The sequence below is a fragment of the Triturus cristatus genome, chromosome 3_2 (assembly GCF_964204655.1).
Source record: "Triturus cristatus chromosome 3_2, aTriCri1.1, whole genome shotgun sequence".
Lineage (NCBI taxonomy): Eukaryota > Metazoa > Chordata > Amphibia > Caudata > Salamandridae > Triturus > Triturus cristatus.
Window position 1 is genome coordinate 809,387,406 of NC_140584.1, and position 20,659 is coordinate 809,408,064.

The following is a 20,659-nucleotide window of genomic DNA, read 5'->3' on the forward strand; positions in this document are numbered from 1 at the left end:
TAAGGCGTGTCAACACGGAGTGAATTGCACGCAATTTAAAACTAGTTTTGACAAAATCATTAAAAAATCAAAGGGCATCTAACCTGTAGATCTAGTTTTGTAGTGTATCAGCTACAGTGTCCCTGTAAAAAGATTTATATAGGGAGCACCACTTTACCGGTTTTTAAACGTGTCCTCCAGCATAGAAGAGCTATAGTGAACAAAGATAAAACATATCCTATTGCTAGACACTTTGAGAGATATCATCAGAGTAATCCTGAAGGGCTTAAGTACAGTTGTATAGCAGAAATCCCAAAGAAAAAAAAGAGGAGGGGATAGGGAGAAGCAGCTCAGAAAATTAGAGACCTACTATATACTGGAATTTGATTGTAAAGAGCCCTATGGACTTAATGTGGATGAGGATCTGTTCACCTGTCTCTGAAATAAGAAAAATGAATAACGAATTGATGTTTTCTGTGGATAGAGGTCAGTCATTGACAAATGAAGAAAGTGCCGTTAACACAAGTTTCGTTTTTAATTTTTGAGAGTAAAAAAGAAAGGAAAGATAAAAAAAAGAAACATTTTATCCGCCCTTTTTAAAAAAAACATTTTTAAGTAAGGTAATAGAGGGACTTAAATAAAGGAGTAAAAAAAAGTATATATATATATTTTTTTTAAAACTTTTTCTAGAGGAGTAAGGCGAACATGTATATTAGTATAAGTACTTAGAAATAAGAACTTAGTTTTGTAGTACTGAAGAATAGTTTCCTGTATTGTATAGGTTTATTTGAAGCACTAGCACTTTATGAATTCAAAGATTGTTTACATAAGCACTTGCACTTTGTAATGATTAATGGATGTTGGTTTACATAAGCACTTGCACTTTGTAACCAAAGAAACATAAAAGGAACGGTTACGTGATCAAAACGTAGACTGTTACAAAACTGAAACACGAATTTCGCCTTATCAAAAGTTCTATTTTTTAACTTGCCTTTGATTATTGTAAATAATGCACTTGCACTTTATAATAAGAATAATCAAGTTTTAATTACCTACAAGGGTAAGTTTGAGAAAATAGAAGAGTAAAGGATCAAATTGTGTATTAAACGATTGTTTTTTAGCATTAGCATGAAACAATACACAATAACAAAACTACTCTAAGATGGCGCCACCTTTGAAGAAAATTGAAACAAAGGTGTAAGTAAATGCCAATTGGATTAGTCCCTTTTTGCTGTTTAAAATGTTTTTAAACCAATTGTAAACGAAAGAGCAATGTCGTGAGCAAGGTAGCGTGAAGCTATCGAAACGCGTTGACAAGTGTCTCGTTGTAATAAAGGAGACCCGTTTGTAAAGAATCCTTTGGTGTGCTGCTTGATTATTCTGGAGGTGAAATAATCGGATAACTGATATATATATATATATATATATATTCTTTAGAAATTCTGACAAGGGAGGGAATGTCATGATTTGAGCGGAGTTGGAGTATTTAAATGAAGGTCTGCGACAACTAAGTGATGATTTTTGTTACACACTGAGTAATATTAGCATCTTATTCACAATATAATGAAATGTTGGTGAATTGGAAAGATCAAGGATTGCTAGAGTGGGAGGAGTTTTGTAGCTTGTATTGTAAGCATCCACGACTCCCTATTATGTACCTAAAAGATATTACACGTTTTCTAACACTAATTGATGGTGTAGCATGGGAGGAACACTACTTGCTGTTTACATTAGATGTAAACAGTCTTTACACCTGCATTAGACATGACCTGGGGATCCAGGCCATAAGACACTTAGGAGCCAGGCCAATTTCTCTACTATTACACACAGTAATGTTGGTTGAAATGTTAAGGTACTGTTTGACCAACAACTTCTTCCTCTTTGACCAGAGTATCTACAAACGGATACAGCAATGGGCACCTGATTCGCCCCCAGCTATGCAACATTATTCAAGGGCTGGTGGGAGGAGCAGGTGTCCGAAAGCTGGGAGATCCATGGTAACAATATAATCATGTGGACAAGGTTCATAGATTTAATTTTTTTAATCTGGAAAGGGGATGAATTGTCTGCTAATCAATTTGTGGCTGCTCTTAACAACAATGAACTGAATTTGCAGTTCACTTCAAATATTAGTAAGGAGAAAAGTGTGTTTGTAGATGCAGAGATTACGGTACAGGGAAATACACTGGTTACAAAACTACACAGAAAGAAGACTGCAGGGAACAGCTTATTGAATGCTAACAGTGCACACCCTTCTAGCCTAATTGAGAGTATTCCCTATGGGGAGGTGATTAAGGCGAAGCAAAATTGCAGCACACAGCAGGAATATAAATGAGGAAAAAGTAGTGATGAGTAGGAGATTAGAGAAACGTGGCTAAGCAAAAAAACAATCAGACAGGCTATAGAAAAGGCAGATGCATTGCAGAGGCCTGATCTACTGCAGCCTAAACCTGCAGCAGTGGGAAGTGTGGAACAGGTCAGATTTATAACAACTTTTTCAAATAATGCATATAAGATCAGAAAAATGTTCAATCACAATTGCCACATTCTTAGAACAGATCCCATTCTGAAAAAATATGTCCATGAAACACCGCAGATTACATTCAGAAGAAGTAGATCGCTGAAAGATGAACTAAGTTATAATGCAGTATCTACTATGGATTTCAGGAGACATAGGAGTGGTGGCAGTGGTTTCAAATGCTGCAAGCGCCGCAAAGCATGTACCCACAGTACAGATTGCATTAAATTGAAAATCCCCAATACTGAGAGAGAATTTTTATTCAAGGGGAATTTCACATGTGAGACTGACTATTGTGTCTATTGCTTGATGTGCCCTTGTGGTAAATTCTACATAGGTAGCAAAGTCCATCCGGCAAAGAAAAGAATACTAGAATACCTAAGAGCAATCAAGCGTAATGACGTGCAATATCCAGTTGCACGACATTTCTACACAATGAATAATCAGAATGAGAAATTGTTATCATATGTAGTTTTAAATGTGATTGCACTACAAGAGAGAGGGTTGCGATAGGGAGTGCCAGTTAAGAAGAATGGAATCAAGATTTATCATTGATTTCGATACATTAACCCCCTCAGGTTTGAATTTTAGTGAAGAGATGGTGGTACATTTGTAAACAGCCAGAATTTGAAAGCCAACTTTCAGAGTACAGTCTGTTTTTTAAAATGTATAGAACCGAATTAAATTGTTTTTTAACAATACATGTATTGTTGGAGCGGTTCTAGAAGAATAGGCTTATTAGTAATGTTGCTTTCTTTTTCTATCTTTTTTTTTTACATACATAGGAATATTATGCAACGAGGCAGGAAGTATTAGCATCGCTAATAGGATAATCAATATAACAGCGTGATGGCAGTCTCTTGTTGGAGGAGAAATGGTTAAGAAATTCATTTGATTATGCACACTTGGGCTGGATGGTTAACCAAAATGTTACAGTATTCGTAATTGCCCACTGGGGCTTGATTTTACTGGTGTTGTAATGGTCTAACTGAATGTGAAGAATTTTGCTGTTGCCCACTAGGCCAGTATTCTCTACATATTATTGAAACTGCTATTAAAGTCGAACACTCTGGCTGTAAATATTTATGGGATCTTGTTTATAAACAATATGTAATGTATAGCGATGCTAAATTGAATGCATATCTACAAATGAAATTAGCAAACAGCTTTTTGCCGATTTGTGGCACTTGCGCACATAAGTGAGATCATTATGATTGATACGTAAAGTAATATTCATTGAATGAAATTTATAACTTACATATGATGAGTTGAAAGACTATATGAATTCATATGTGATTAAACTTACGTGAGTCATGAATTGGCTATACATGAGACGTCTAAAGATGGCGCTCATGTAAGATGGTGAAAGAGTATGCATGTAATACTGTCCTTCCTCACTGTCGTTGACACTGTATGTAAGTTTGGCAGTATGGAGGCTCAACCCATACCGTGAGAAAGGCGCAAGGCAAAACGCGTTGGTGAGGTGCGATATTGCCTAATAAATCGATGAAAGCTTCCCTGGGTGTCCTGGATATTCTTTACGAGATCAGAGAGAAGCGTGCGTGATAGTAAGGGTTAGTGGCACCCGTCTAGGACCGCCGCAACAGAAGCTCACGTCGTCTGCTGTAAATTTGATACAGACTACAGCACACTCGGGGATACTGCAATACATGTTTATTAAAGGCTACAAGTATGGTAGGTAAAGTATTTCAACAGCCTCAGCTGTCTTTTTTAAACCACATGTGTGATAGTAAGGGTTACTGGAACCCGTCTAGGACCGCCGCAACAGAAGCTCCGAACTTCCGGGTTGAATGTGAGTGACAGACTGTGGGAGCTTGTCCTCATTTCTCTACAAATGAATTTGACTTTCATATAATTTTTAAACAAACGCGTTTTTAGATTGAGAAAGGCAATTTTTTTGCCGAAACGCGTCTCTAAAGGGTGAACAGTTGTTAATAAAGTTTTCACGCCCCTCCTAGAGTGCCGGTACTTCTTTGGAGTAAAGGAGCATTGTGGTGTGTATATATGTATGTATGTATATATATATATATAGAGAGAGAGTTTTAAGGGTTTAGGGGTGGATAGGACTCTAGGGAGGTAAGTGTGTTTTTAGTGTTTAGGGGTGGATAGGAGTATAGGGTGAGAAGTGTGTTTTTAGGGTTTGGGGTGGGTAGCAGTATAGGGTGATAAGGGTGTTTTTTAGGGGTGATGGGGTGGGTAAAAGTATAGGGTGATAAGGGTGTGTTTAAGGTCAAGGGGTGGGTAGAGGTATTAGGTGGCAAGGGTGTTTTTAGGGTTCAGGGGTGGTTAGGGGTCTTGGGTAGTAATGGTATTTTAAGGCTTTGGGGGAGGAGTATAGGGTGGTAAGGGTGTTTGTAGGGCTTAGGGGTTGGTATGGAATAGGGTGGTAAAGGCATTTTTAGGGTTTAGGGGTGGGTAGAGGTATAGGGTGGTAAGGGATTTTTTTTTTTTGCAGCAATTACACTTCTCCTACTGTCCTACAGTGTCACAGAAGCGAGTATAAAAGAATCCAATGTCCTCATTTCACATTCCTTACCCACATATCATGATATTTTGTGGTTAGGCAATCCCGTACCATACTGTTAAATTCAAGCGGGAGGGTAAGGGCCCCATATAATAACGGCGCAACAAACGTTAAGGGTATAGAGTGGTAAGGGCCTTTTTAGGGTTTAGGGGTGGGTAGAGGTATAGGGTGGTAAGGGGGTTGTAGGTAAGAAAAAATGTAAAGTTAAAATAATTTTTAAAAGAGGTGGTTATATATATTCTCTGAAAAAAAAGAACAGGTTAAAGCAGTGATACTCCGAGAACGGCCCAGGGGCTGCATGTAGTCCTCCCGATCTTTACATGTGGACCCCTGGGCAGCAGCACTGAGCTGCTGTTAACTCGACTCAGCACTGACATGATAAACACATGTCAAGCATACAGCAAGCACTTATTTAAAGGTTAATTGCAGTTAGGGACAGGAAGTACTTAGGCCCTTAACTTTAGGTACAGCAAGTGTATACAAATACAATAGTCTTTTAAAACAATTCAAAAAGTGTATTTCATTGACCTGTAGAACTATTTCACCTTAGTAAATCAAATTATAGCAGTGCATTCAGAAGTATTTTTCAAACATAAATTTAGACACGTTCATGCTTACCGCCCCCTGACAACAATGCCATTAGTGATTACATCCAAGCACAGGAGATGGTTTTGAATAGCACGCATCCTGAAGTCATGTATTTCGAGTTCCTCTTATATGTGATAATGAAGAAAAAGGAGTGAAATTGAAATAAAAGAATTGCCCAGGGTCCCACAATTTGGTTGGTCAAGTGGAGAAGCCAGGATTCAACCCAGGTTTTCTTGTTTCACATTGCGCCATTGAGTTTAGTCACTAAATACACATGCTTTGCTTCCTCTACACCAACTTTACATCCCCCGCTGTCATCAGTGCGGCTCACCAAAGACCAAACTTTGCCGCCCCCGGTAAAATGTTTGTTAGTACCCATGGATTAAGGTAACGTTATAGTTAGGTGAATTTGATACTGCCAACATGAATGTTTTGGGGGGAAAAACACAGAACTTCACTATTTATAGTTGGCTAACTTGCTCCCCTGCCATGCACTGCTTATGACCTCTCTCATGACATGTTGTATGACATCACTGATGACACCTCAAATGACATAATTGATGACATCACTGCTCAAACTCCTCATACTGAATGACTCAGCCAATGCTGAGTCTAACAGAGGGGCAGAGTTTGATAGGCCGGGATCCTTAATGAACTTCAGCCATGTTTCTTAAAGGTGGTTCCACTTCCATAAGCATGCATTTTAATTAAACAGTTGACATTACCCAGTGCCCTTAAGTTTCTATTTATCCTTCAAGGTGATGGACCTAATAAGTGATTGATGTGTTTTAATAATATTTGCTTCCACAAAGACTTATTGAAATTAAGAAAAGGAAGCTTGGTAGAGAGCAGGATGTGTCGGAAGGTGATCTATCCAGGGGATAGGAGGTTCCGGTGGTCTCCTATCTACTATGACAGAAATCGGGACCACTTTCTCCTGTTCAGATCAGCCGCTTATTTTTGTTGAACATCTTTGTTTGAAGTGTTTTTAAATTTATTGTTTATCTTTAAAATTCAATGCTAACAGCTGTGTCACCAATATTGGGCCCTATTTACAAAGGCATTTCCAGGTGTAAATATAAGTTTATCGCAAAAATATGTAATTGCCGGCATTCACAAACTCTGACGCCCCGATTTAGTGATGGTGTACATGAAGAGCTTTTCCAATAGAGAAAATTGTCTCTCTGTAGACAAAAGAAAAAATGTAAGAGCTTGCACAAAGAGCTCAATTGTCCTGCTGCAGAGTACTAAACTATGCAGAATTCTGCACAGGGGTACTAGAACTCTAAGTGAAATGTACTATTTCATTCCAGAAGTATGCCCGGAAACCTATGCCTAGTGCAGGTTGCCAGGCGTACTTCTGGGAATATTTGTGAATAGAAAAGACTCTAAAATGATTCTCAGGCGGAGTTGGAAATCTCTGTCCACACTTTTTTCATGAATAGGGCTCTCTGCCTTTAACTTTCTAAATGGTCATTCTACAAACAAAAGTGATTAATGTGTTCGCATTCATAGGTTGAGGCATTTTAAAAGTTGTGTTTACACTAAGCAGAGTTGTCTAGATGGCTTCAGTGTAAACAGCCATTTATGTTGGTTGCACACTTCTTTCACAGTTATATCTCCTTTGTCAGATTCACTGTGAGCTAATTTAATCAGTGTTTAGTTTTGAGCACTCCCATGGTTAATACGTTTATATTCAACATAGTTAAATTCTTTTAAATGTAAAATACTGACCTATAATGTATGTTACCACACTATTATTTACAAACGTTCTATTATCACGTTGTTTTCTGTCACACTGTGAAGACGTGGATCTGTCCTATATTCTCTTCTCCTCACACCATATAATTGCTCATACAATATGCAACAATTCATTTTCCTTTTTGTATTTTTAAGGTTATGGAATGGACAGTATTCATGAATCCTCAAATCCAGTAGAAGCAGTGAGAAACTCTGAAGCAATATTTGTTGGTACATTTCATTTTTAACCAATAAGTCTTTGAGTAGGTGGTATTTTGGTTGGATTTTCCTGCAGTACAGAATTTGCTTTCATTGTGTCTGTTCAAGTTATAGGGGATTTTTAGCTTTCATTGTGCCATTTTTCTGTTAAGGTGTTATGATTTTATTTTGGAATACTCCAGGTAGCCCAAAATGTATATCTTCAAGCAGTGACCTAAATGTTGCCATTATAATTATTTTTTGCCAGCTTTTGGAAGCTTGGGGTGTGTTTTCTAACATTCAAAAACAATGTCAATGCAAGAGCGAATAAAACTGATCTGGCCGCAAAATGCAAAGAAAAGAAACATTACCCATGATCATTTACATACCACACGAAATCCTTCCAGCTCCTTCTTGAGGGAATTTACCTAATAATCAAGCCACATCCATAGAAGAAAAAATGAGTTGCCGTCAGAATTAATCCTTCTGGTGGATACTCTGTCTACCTGCAGATTGTTCACTTTTTGAATATCCCCATGCACCAAGCTGGATCTCAATCAGGGGTTTATAAAGCGCACCACTCACATGTGAGGGTCTCAAAACGTCTCAACATCGCTCTACTGCCCAGTAGTTGGCGTCTGTTCCATCTTGGCTTTGATTACTGCCCGAGCACAATGTCACTGGAGCCATAAAGCAGCGCCCTATCACTCTGAGGAGTCCTTTTATTTATTTTTTAGCTCTCAGAGGCAGAGACAAAGTCAGCTTACTTCAACAGAAAACATGCAGTGCACCAATTCGAAATTGGAACTTAATTATTCAGATTGCTATGAGCCGAGATGTATTATGATGAGGAAGGTTTATTGATGCAGTTCTTAGATGGTATTGAAGATATATATAAATCATTAAGTGAGCCCCACCAGGAGCAGCTTCCTTGCTGCCCAGCCAATACTCTCAACTGACACCACCACCACCACCAGGCATCCCAACATTCCATTACCTCACCATGCACACCAAAATTCCACAGCACATCCTCACGGGCTGAGCAGCAGGGGAAAGGAAGCAGGAAAGATGCATTGCACTGGAAATCAGATACCACACTATTCCTCCAATAAGTGGAGGTGGGCAGGATTGGCGAGGAATCTGCAGGTAGACTGAGTATCCACCAGAAAGACTGTTGCCTAATGTTAGTAACTTTTTTTTTGATGGATATGTTTACCTGAAGATTTCACACAATAGATACCATGGAAATGCCCCCTCCCAGGTGATGGGTCTAATGGAATGGTGATACCAGAACATCCTGGAGCATGTAATGAGCAGAATGGACAGCCTTCCTCTCTTCAGTAATGTTTGGTGAATGGGTGAAGTGAATGTCAAGAATCAAAAGAGGGAGGGGGAAGTTAAAGTTCCACTAAACTTCTCTTAAATGAACATGTAGAATCAAAAGGAGTGGAAGAGTTGTGTTGAGAAGAGGGGGGAGGGTAACACCAAAATTGTTCTAAGACCCTCAACTGTGTTGTTCCGCCAAAGGCGTACTTAGCCACTGATCGTTACATCATTGGGTCTTTTCCTGGTAGACGTAAAAGGAGGCTGCACGAAAGACTGGACCCAAGACGGGTTGACGTCAGAGACCGAAAGGGGGAAACAATTGCCAAACCATTTTTCTCGAGGGTGTGTAATTGCACACCTCCAAGCTCCACACACTGAGAGACGGGCTCTGCTTTCTTGGAAATGGGAAGAATACATAGTCGTGGATAGCTAGATGCCACACATTGCAGGAAGTTGCCATCAGGCAGGAGGGGACCTGGTAGCCCATTGGCTAGTAGTCACTGCGTCCCTAGAGGGCAAGTTTTGACATCCTGATACCACTCAAAACCACACAACAGAACAAAAGAAAAAAAGCACCTTCGAGAAACAGAGATAAAAGACATAAAACAACAAATTAGAAAGCTGCAATGTACCTGGCTCAAAACAAACGCCAAACAAGACAAACTTCACCTACAGAAAATTAACAGATTATACAAGTCAGCTATCAAAAAAGCTAAGAAAAGGTACTATTCAGACCGAATTAAAAAATGCTAAATGTGCAAATAAAGAATTCTATGAAATACTCAATGAATTTTGCAAACCAAATTGCCTAGAATGAACTCATCCTATTACTCAAAATCCCAAGATACAAGAAAAAACCATAGGTGGCACATCCTTCTGTGTTGAAGCAGCCAAACTATGGAACTCTTTACCCCCAACCTAAGATCCACCGACAGCCACCTTATCTTCAGAAAACTACTCAAGAATTGGCTCTTCCCCACATAAGCACCATACATAAACAGAATTTTACTGCATATCCCTCTGTATATAAGCATTTATTTTCACTATAGATATGTACCTGTCTTTGTGTATTGCTTTGTTTAAACATGTAGATGTAATTATGTTGTTAAAAAGAAGAATTTCTTTTTAAAAAAAAATGTAAAGTACAATAACACTTGAAAACCGGAGTTTATATGGTGCATCTTTGGTCTACATGTACTTGCTACCATTGTGCATCTATGTACCTTCCATGTACTTGAATCTGTGTGTTTGTTACTTTTCTCCTGAAAAAGCATATCGAATGCACTACCCTATTTCTCATCCTGTACCTCTATCGATATCTTTAATCTACATATACTTACCTCCTTTATGCATCTATATACTTTCAATGTACTTATGGATCACTTTCTTCGAATTTAGCATTTCCAATGCACTACCCTATTTCTCAGCCTATACCTCTATCATTATATCCTCTACATCCACTCTCTCATTTATCCCAACCCCCATACCACTACTATGATTCCCAAAATAACCTTTGCTATACTCTCCCCCTCATTGCATCATCGGATACCTCTTTTACTATATTGATCCCCCAAAAACAAACCTTTCTAAACTCTTCCCTCTGACTCTTCCCCTCCAACCCCCTTTTACTCATCCAAAAGCCTCCTCCTACTGCTATGACCTAAAGAAATAAATAAATAGCCAAATCCTTCACTCTTCTATCCCTCCACTATCCTTATCAATCAAAATAACAGACTAACATGTTGACTTCCCAAATTCCATGTTTAACTATACTAATGGGTTCCAGAGTAGCGTGCTACTGGCCAGCAAAGCGTTTCAACACCCCATCAGGGTTACAAGCGCTATATAAATGCAAACCTTTTCCCCTTTCTACCCTTCTCAATTCAAATAACTGACTAACATATCCACCACTCAAAATACTTTCATGTTTCACCATACCAATTCGACACTAATCCTTATGGGTTCCAGAGTGGCGTGCTACTTGACAAAAAAGCACTTCAAAACCCCATCAGGGGTAGCAAGCGCTATATAAATACAAACCTCTTTCCCTCTTCTATCCCGCCACCTACCTTTCTCTATCCAAATAACTGAATAACATATCCACCACTCAAATTACTTCATATTTCACTATACTAATTTTCAACACTAATCCTTTATGGGTTCCGGAGTAGCGTGCTAGTCGCCAGAAAAGCGTTTTAACACCCATCAGAGGTAACAGGTTCTATATTAATGAAAAACGTTCTTTCCCCTTCTATCCCGCCGCTATCCTTATCACTCCAAATAACTGACTAATATCCACCACTCCAATTACTTTCATATTTCACCATATTAATTCACCACTAATGCTTTATGGGTTTCCGGAGTAGAGTGCTACTCGCCAAAACAAACGCTTTAACACCCCATCAGGGGTAACAAGCGCTATATAAATACAAACCTTTTTTTCTCCTCTATCCTTCCGAAACCAAATAACTGACTAACCTATCCACCACTTAAAATTACTTTCATATTTCACCATACTAATTCAACACTAATGCTCTGTGGGTCCTGGAGTTGCGTGCTACTTGCTGAAAAAGCGCTTCGACACCTCGTCAGGGGTAGTAAGCGCTAAATAAATGCAATTACAATTACAAAAGTGGCACCCATGACACCCAGCCCTCAGATCATGTTTTACTGGCGAGAGGGCCAAAAAAGGACTGCACTGCTGTTCCCTCGACATGGCAAAAGGAGGCTGCACGAAAGACTGGACCCAAGATGGGTTTGTGAGTTCATTACATGATGAGGTCGCACAGCAACACCATATAATAGACCAAATGTTTCTCACAGGTGGCGTAAGCTCCGATGCCTTCTTGTAGTTCGTTTTTGGCAAGGGCATAAAGGATTTTAATACAAACCACTATCCACTGGGACGGAATCCTCTTCTGGACTTCCTTTCCCGTTTTGTTGCCACTATATATCAGACAAAAAAGTTGGTCATCAGATCTAAAACCCTTAGTTCTGTTCATGAAATAGCTAACCGCCCTATAAGGGTCCTGCTTGCACAGCCTATTATCCTCCCTGGTGTGATGGGGAAGAGGGAAAAACATATGGAACACACCTTTGGCAGGAAGAAGCTATAGTTCTTCAAATCAGTTTGGATAGAAGCAAATGAGGGACTGTCTGAGACATAGCACTTGCAATTAACATATCACTGATCTGATGGCCACGAAAAACACGGACTTTCATGTCAAAAGCCGCAACTGCAAGGTAGGCGTAGGCTGGAACAGATCCTTATTAAGAACATTAAAACCAAACTAAGGTCCTTTTGAGGTGCAATGAAAGGTGATGGAGGAAAAATGCAATAGGGTTTTCAAAAACCTTTCAATTGAGGAGGCGTTTAAAAAAGAAGGTTGATCTGGCAAATAGATAAACGCTGACAGGACTGTAGCATAGTCCTTAACTGTGTCCACTACATAACCTTGCTGGGCCAATGAAAGGAAGCATGCAACATTGCAGAAAGATATGCCTTGTGGGAGAGGGTCAATATTCTCATTTGCATACCAGTAAACAAACTGTTTGCACCATATGTCGTAAACAGACTTTGTGGAGGGGTGATGCGCTGAAAGAATAATATCGACCACATTTGGCGGAAGATGAAATTAACCCAGCTGCCTCTCCTCAATCTCCAGGCATGAAGGGGAATGATCTGGAGATTGTAATGGGAACCCTGCTCCTCCGATTGTGACAAAAGACCAGCTATGAACAGGAGCTGAAGAAGGAGACACAGAGAGAGTCTCAGAAAGTCAGTGTTGGACTAAGTTCAGGCACTTTGGCACAGGGAGAGAGCACAGTCAGCAGCCAGCACACCTTCAGGACTAGAACCTGAGATCCTTCCCAAAACACCAAAATCAAATGCCAAATCTTTCAAATCCACTGAGGAGGAAGTAAGGCTCTGAGAAATGTTATGTCCAGTACTGCCGCTATGAACAGCAGGTGTGGGGAGGGCTTCTGGTGCGACAGGGGGAATTGCTGAAAAAGCCCAAGTTGAACAGCAGGAATGCTGTTGAGGTCAGGTGTATGGCCTTGAGCAGTCAATTGTCTAGGTATGGGAATGCCAAGGTCTGGACTAGTATAGATGTGATGCAACCACTGCCATCAATTTAGCAAAGACCCTGGGTGCCAATTTTAATCCAAATGATCGGTCAGCAAATTAGTAAAGGTCGCGAGATTCTATGTGAAAGTCTTATGCTGTAGAAGCCAAACATAAAGAATGAGCCTTGTGGTTTACCCCACATTAAATCTTTTTAGGGCTGAATCAGCCTTGATGCTGAAAAAACGCCACCCATCGGAGGACATAACCATCAAGCTTGCTCGGACATTCCTCTAGAAGTGCAATCAACACAGCCAGGCATGCCTCAATACCACATAAGACTCCAGGGCCTTAGCCACCAAATACACAGTATTCAGACCTGTTATGAGGAGCTTCTTCGCTGCGTCGTACCCATCCATTACCACCTCCAGAAAGCGATCCTTCAAGTGGTCCAGGATCAGCACCACAATATGCACCATCTCCCACAGCGCACGGGTATATCTGGCCAGTGAGAGGTGGCGTTTATAGCACCAGCAACTCTGCAGAGACCACTTTCTCCCCCATTTTTTCCAGCGTGTTTGATTCTAAGTCAGTGGTTGGGTGGTTAATGGCCTGGGTTTAGATTTTAAGATGGAGACTGCTCCCTGACGCTCTCTGGTAAGGGCTGAGTTGATAGGAACCGTAAGCCTCGTGGTGCCTGCCTGTAGCGGCGCTGAATTAGCCTATTCACTGCTGGTGGTGAAGTGAGCTTATCCCATGCCGCCTTGATAGGTTCCATAATTACCTCGTTGAAGGAGAGCCGTGAGGTAGTTGGAGGATCTTGGTCCAGAGATCTGACTTGGCCTGCACCACTAGAAGGTATAATTTGTTTACCTTTGCAGCTTTCTTGATCACCGCAGTATAAGAACCCACATCCTCAGAAGGGGGTCCCGAGGGGCATTCCATCTCCACCTCCAGAGTGTTTTGCTGGGTCATTCTCTGCAGTAGGGAGCACATTAGCTGCTTCACTGCTATCATCCTCGTCGTGTGGCACTGTCTGTGACATCTGAATGTGGTCGGGATCCATCTCAAAGATGTTGTGTTTCCTCTGCCAGTAGTCCTTGCTGGATAAGGAGGTAGGCTGGATGTCATCCCAGTACCTGGCCTTCTCTACTAGCGTTTGTGCTTGATGTCGTGAGTGAAATCAGGATGGCCTTAGTCTGAGAAATAGGTTCAGGAGGTGGTACAGGCGCCGCTTTCAGTATTAGTGGAGCGGCTACTGGTTGAGCCATGGGTGCTAGTGCCGTTCTGGCAGGGATCTGGGGTGTGGACTGGTATCTGGGCACTACCTACCAGCATGTTCCTTCCAGTCCCAGTCAGAGGATCCGGCAGTGCCATGGGGCCCACAGGTGCACAAAAGAAAACTGATGCGCCATGGAAGCGTGCCATCAATCCCTGCCTAAAGGCAAGGCACTGTGCCAGGGACTCTGAATGTGCTGGGAACGCTACCGGCATCGGGGCCTGGGTTGGCGTCAGATCTTTGACCCGAGGGACGTCCACCAAACCAAGCTCAGGGGATGACTCTGCTGATGTTGGTGAGCGCCAAGAAGACCTACCTCTGGATTGAGAACGGCATCTAGACGTGCAATTGTTCTGCCTGCATCTCTCCTTATGCTTCTTTATTGAATACTCAGAAGACCTGGAAGAGTCAACATACACAACTTCGACCTAGATCTGAAGCATATGTTGCGCCGAACGCATCTCTCATCACGCATGTACATGGCAAATGACTTCTGTAGCTCCTTAATGGCTTTTGAGTGCCTGAGACCTCCCTGGTAACATGACTTGAAGTTGTGCTTCAGCCCTGATGAAAGAAAAAAACAGGAGCAAACCCGTTAACCCAGTTGAGACCGGGTAGATATGATATCAAAAAACAATGTCTCAACTAGAACATCATGAAAAGGGACTATTAAACATGAGAATTAATCAAAAACAACAAAAAGGGGACAAGGGAGACCAAAGAAATATGAAAATTGTTATTTGTAATTAGAGGCACAGTAGGTATGTCCAATTTACAGTAACCATAACAATCATATGTGCACTGGTAGTGAAGTGAAAAAGTGAACGGCGCAGTGACATAAGTGTTTAAAATGACAACGCGGAACGGCGAGAGAACAATTGAATCCAATCAAAAGGGTCGAACAGAAGTCACATAGAAATTTGCACTTATAACAATATTAATCCGGTCTTGATTGGCCCTTTGAAAAGCCGCAATTAGCGTTGGCAGGTCGACGGCGTTTCAACCTCCTTTCGTTGAGGTCATCATCAGGACTATGGCTACGAAGGTTTTTAAAAAAATATACCTCTTTCACAGAAAGAACGGGGATGATTTCTTAATGACAGGGAAGTAACAGGACGATGAGAAAACTTGGGTACGTTGGAGATCACGAGTGAAGACTAAAGAATTATTCAAATTCGCATAGAATGCAGCCTGGAAGCAGTAGCATCTCTGGAGGGGTGACGTGGTCCAGAGTTAGGACTAATTGGATTATCAAGGTGCATCAAGGCATCCAAAATTGCTTGCGTTTCAAAGTTTAAGTCAAGTTCGATAAATGTGGTGCTAAACGGGATTACTCCGAAGATTTGCACGTAGAATCAATCCATACGAGCTCTGCTTCTAACAAACAAACCAAGCCCTGATCATAGCACATTTTGTAGGGGGCTGAAATCGACATCTGCCCATGACAGCAGCGGTAGGGCTTAAACCCTGACTTTTTAGGAGGTGACGTTTCCGTTTTGGTGGCTGCAAAAATATTTAGATCGTTTGTGAAAAATCTCACGGAGAGCGGTGCTGGATCCACGTCGAAGGGCGCGGATAATAGGAAACTGACATCTTGGCGCTGGGATGGTGACATCATGTCTGGGCAGCAACCAACACAGAGACGAGCCGATGCCTCCTACCAGCAGAGGATGGCTATTACAAGACTTCCGGATACAATCTGGTGTCTGGGGATATTCAATAGATGACTCTGCCGGCAGAAGTATCCATCAAAAATGTCTAATGAAAAGCCCAATTTTTTTAATTTCAGATATTCCAGGCATAAACTCGGAGAAACCTCTTTGTCTGCAGATAATGCCACTCTAAACATGAGTTTGTCAGCGGACCGTGACAATGATACTAATACGTTTCACACTATTTGTGGCTAATGTAAAATAATTTTAATGTCATGACAAAAACAACCACTTTAATGCACGGTAGAATTACATTATGATACAACACATCACAATGAAAAGATTAAGGATCATTTGAAGGTGATGTGTTTCCTTGGTTTAAAAACACTGGAGAACAAAAATATTGATTTCAAAAATTCATAAATACCAACAAATCGGGAGAAAGCTTGAGAATGTGAGAGGTAAGTTGGTTATGGGGTTGGGTAAACAATTGGTAAGGAACTCAACAGTGTGATTGGGTGTTAGGACGCAGAAGAGGATACGTACAAAATATAAAGACTGATATGTAAAAAGTGTGAAGGTTAGGGGTAAACACAAACGTACATAGTAAAGGAAGTACAAAAAAGCGATTAGATCTGGCTTTAACACATACAAACAAAGGCATGCAGAAATGCTACTTGCTAACATTGCATACACAAATGCTGTTTGCGAATGTTCAAAAAAAGTAGCACAAATTGATTGCTCTCTGTATAAAATGAATGTAGGAATTAAACAATTGACTGCAGCAAACAGTGGGATGACGGAGTGTACTTCTCTAATATAATGTGTAATCCAATGTAAACACTTCCTAGAAGGTGAAATGATACACTAAACAGTCGACGGAATGATACACTCTGTAATATTGTGGGTGACTAGGCCCACAGTGTGAATGACCACGCAGATACACAGGTGTGGCGTTAGTGGTTAGCCATGAACTAAAACCACGCCCAGAGCCCTGGGCTTTTTATTATCATCCTCACGTGGTTTCGACCTCCGTCGAGCCCACCTACAAAGTCTTATTCTCGGGGGGTGTTTGCTGGCAACTCTTCCCCTATCGTAGCGAGAGGCGTGGGCTGCCCCACCGTCTCTTGCGATACTACATTCCTCCTCAACCAGGAGACAAAATGAAATAACCATAAACATGCACATCCAGTCCTGAAGGTTGGCTACCGGTCGAGTTATAACAAACTGAAACAGTCTTACTTGGGAGTTGTCAGCAACTGCTCACCCTGGCTGCGACCCGACATCCGATCGCCGACTAGCCACTGGTTACGTAGTCTTTGTACCTCTGGGAGAGCTTGGGGCAGGGCCGGAGGTGATAACGGCTTTAACTGCCCCGCAGCTGAAGTCTGGAGGCTGGTCAGCGGGATCGTGGATGAAAGTCCCATTCTGCTCTCCTTCCGACTCCCGGGCTGCTGGTGGTGAAGACCGCAGGTTGGTGGAGCAACCGGTGGGGCTTGGCTGCCCCTGTTCAGTCCTTTTGTTCCTCGGGCTTGCAGGCCTCCCTTGGGGTGTCTCGTCCAGCTCGGGGGTATCCGCTGGGTCGCATTCTTCTGCGGGAGGGACCTTTTTAAAGAATGACACATTGCGGGTAACTATCTCGGAACCCCTCAGAGCAGTCAACATGGTACCCTTGATGGCAATGATAGTCCATGGATGTCGTTCAAACGGTGTCCGGAACTTTCCTCCGGGATGTCGATCATGCACAAATACCTGGTCCCCCACGGCGATGGGGCTCTCTATGGCGTGTCTCCTCTGAGATGCCACTTCGTTGTTGTTTGTTCGCCTAAGGTCTGATAGGTTCAGAGGATTTGCGGTTCTTTCCCATGTAGAGTGATGGGGAATGGTGTCCGTGACTGTTCGGCCAACGCACAGGCGGCTCGGGGATATACCTGTGGTACAGTAGGGAGTGAGCCGGTATTCCCGGAGAAACTGATACACAGCCCGCTCTAGGTTAAGTCCCTCTGACAACGCGATCTGTATGGTTTTGTTCAAAGTTCGCATCAGGTGCTCTACTTCGCCGTTGGCCTGGGGCCACCTAGGCGTAATTTTGCGGTGCTTTATCTGATGGGACGCTAGGTACTCAGCGATTTCCATGCTGGTGAACGGTGGCCCGTTGTCAGTCCGGAGTTCTCTAAACAGTCTGTGAGGGCTATCACCTTTTCGAGTTTAGGGATGACTTCTGCTGCGGACGTGGAGGAAACTAACTCTACCTCTGGGTACCTAGAGAAGTCGTCAACCACTACCAGCATGTGTCGCCCTCCTGGAAGACTGCCGAAATCCGCGCTGACTCTGTCCCATGGGCTGCTTGGGCTTGCTTCGGTGACCACCGGTACTGGTCTGCTTGGGAGGCTCGTGGCGAGGCATGCGGGACAGTGTTGTATGAGTGACTCAATTTGGTGGTCTAGGCCGGGAAACCACACTTTGCTCCGAAGCCGGTTCTTGGACTTGACAATCCCTTGATGCGCTCCATAGGCAAGGAGTGCCGCTTGTCTGGTGAGGCTCGCAGGTAGGACTAAGCGCGGGCCACGCAGGAGACATCCTTCTGCCGACAACTCGTGACGGACTTGGTGTAGCGATCTTAGCGTGGCTTGAGCTGTTGCTGTACGCATGGGCGACGGGTTTTGGAGATGCTGCCAGTCTCCGGAGCCGACTGCTTGTATCGCCATTTGGAGGCAGTCTTCGTCCTGGGTGGCGGTTATGACTTCTTGCAGTGACATCGGGAGGGGTCGGGACCGCTCAACAACCATCCGTACAAAGTCTTCTGTGACAGCTGCTTCCTCGGCCTCGGCAGGGGTGACTGGTCAGGCATTCCTCGACAGAAAATCGACAGGGTTCTGTGTGCCAGGTCGGTATTCTACCTTCAGCTGGAACTCCTGTAGTTGCAGTATCCACTTCTCAATCCGTGGAGGGGGCTGGGACGACGAGCCTTGGAAAAGCGGAATTAGTGGCTTGTGATCAGTGATGACCGTGAACGGGTGGCCGTACAGATAGATGTGGAAATGGCGGCATCCCCATAGAATGGCTATGGCCTCTCTTTCAATTTGTGAGTAGCGCTGTTCAGTAGGCGTTAGAGTTCTACTCGCATAGGTGACTGGCGCCCAGTCACCGCAACCCTGGCGTTGCGCTAAGACGGCACCAAGACCGGTGGGGCTGGCGTCTACGACCAGTTGGGAGTCATGGCGCGGGTCAAAGTACACGAGGGTTGTGTCAGCGGACAACGCGGCCTTGGTCTGCTGGAACGCTTGCTCCTGTGTCGGGCCCCAGGTCCAGTGGGTGGTGGTCTTTGTGAGCTCTTGCAGGGGGCCTGTCAGATCCGAAAGGTTCTTGATGAACCGGCCAAAATATGTGACCATGCCCAGAAAGCTGCGGACTCCGGTTACCGATGAGGGGGCTGGCACTTCTTGAACGTCTCTCACTTTGGCGGGATCAGGCCCAATGCCGCGGTCTGAAAACCGATATCCAAAGAAACTTATGTCTCTGCGTAGGAATTCGCATTTCTCCGTGTGGAGTGTTAGGCCGCAGTCTCTCAGGCGTGCGAACACTGCGTTGAGGCGGGTGATGTGTTCTTCTAGAGAAGGGGCGTGGACTAGGATGTCATCGCTTACATTGAGCACCCCTTCTAGCCCCTGCAGGACAGTTTTGATGATATTTTTGAACACTTCGGCTGCGCTGGAGATCCCGAAGTTGAGGCGTTTGTAGCGCCACAAACCGGCGTGGGTGGAGAAGGTCGTGATCGGACGCGAGTCTGGGTGGAGCGGGACTTGATGATACCCCGACTGGAGGTCCATCTTCGAGAACCACTTTGACCCTGCAAGCTCGCCTATGATGTCATCAATCGTGGGCGTCAGGTGGCATTCCCGGATGATGGCGAGGTCCGGGATTCGCATGTCAATGCATATGCGGACAGCGTCCGGCTGCTTCGACGATGGGGGACACCCCAGGGGTGGGACCTCTCACCTGTTCAATGATTCCGGCCGCTTCCAGCATGCGGAGCTCCGATTCCACTTTCGGTCGGAGGTGAAAGGCAATCCTCCTGTGTCTGAGAGCCACCGGAGCTACCGACTTGTCGATGTGTAGACGAACTGCTTGGCCCTTGAGGCACCCGATCCCGTCGAAGAATGGTGCGAACTCCGATATCAACCTGTCCAGATCATGTGCCTGTACTCCAAAAGCAAAGTGGATGAGGTGCAGTTCTTGGGCTGTGCGATAGCAGAATAGAAATCCTGACCCTTCTCTGGAAACGTAGACCTTGGCCGACTGACGGATGTCGCTGTGCGCAATTTCCGCTTGGAACACTCCGAACATTCGGAGTGCGGTGTGGGTCCCAAACACGTACACTTGGACGTTGGTGTTGCGGAGCGCAGACGGGTTGGGCAACAGTTTGTAGGCACAGATGGCCATGAGGTTGATTGTGGCGCCAGTGTCGATGAGTGTTGTTACTGGGTGCCCTTGCACTTTAACAGTGCACATGGGTGCAGCTTGCGGTGATGACGAGAGGGCATGTAGCATGTGTACCACATGCTCAGTGGCAGCTTTATCATCGTCCATGTCTCTGCTCGAGGAATCACCAGGGACAGGCTCCAGCGCGCGCACTGGTCGAGCTGGGCCTTGCGACCGCCGTAAGGGCCTTGAGTGACAGACCTTGGAGAAGTGATTGACTTTTTCCCCAGAGCTGGGCACGCACCGTTGTGTGGGAGCGGGCCTTCGCACTATCCGCAGAGGTGGA

The 20,659-nt window shown here is 43.6% G+C and overlaps 1 protein-coding gene across 3 annotated transcripts in view; it reads left to right on the forward strand.

The window, feature by feature from the left end:
• The window catches only part of LOC146858186 (alpha-aspartyl dipeptidase-like), a 193,355-nt gene that overhangs the window by 137,854 nt on the left and 34,842 nt on the right, over positions 1–20,659 (forward strand). For 2 of the 3 annotated variants that reach the window (XM_085648954.1, XM_085648952.1), the window contains exon 4: positions 7,527–7,601. The exons of the other annotated variant lie outside the window; for it this stretch is intronic. In XM_085648954.1, coding sequence (XP_085505080.1) covers positions 7,527–7,601 — 75 coding nt within the window. The remainder of the gene's footprint in view (positions 1–7,526; positions 7,602–20,659) is intronic. 3 annotated transcript variants of the gene reach the window in all.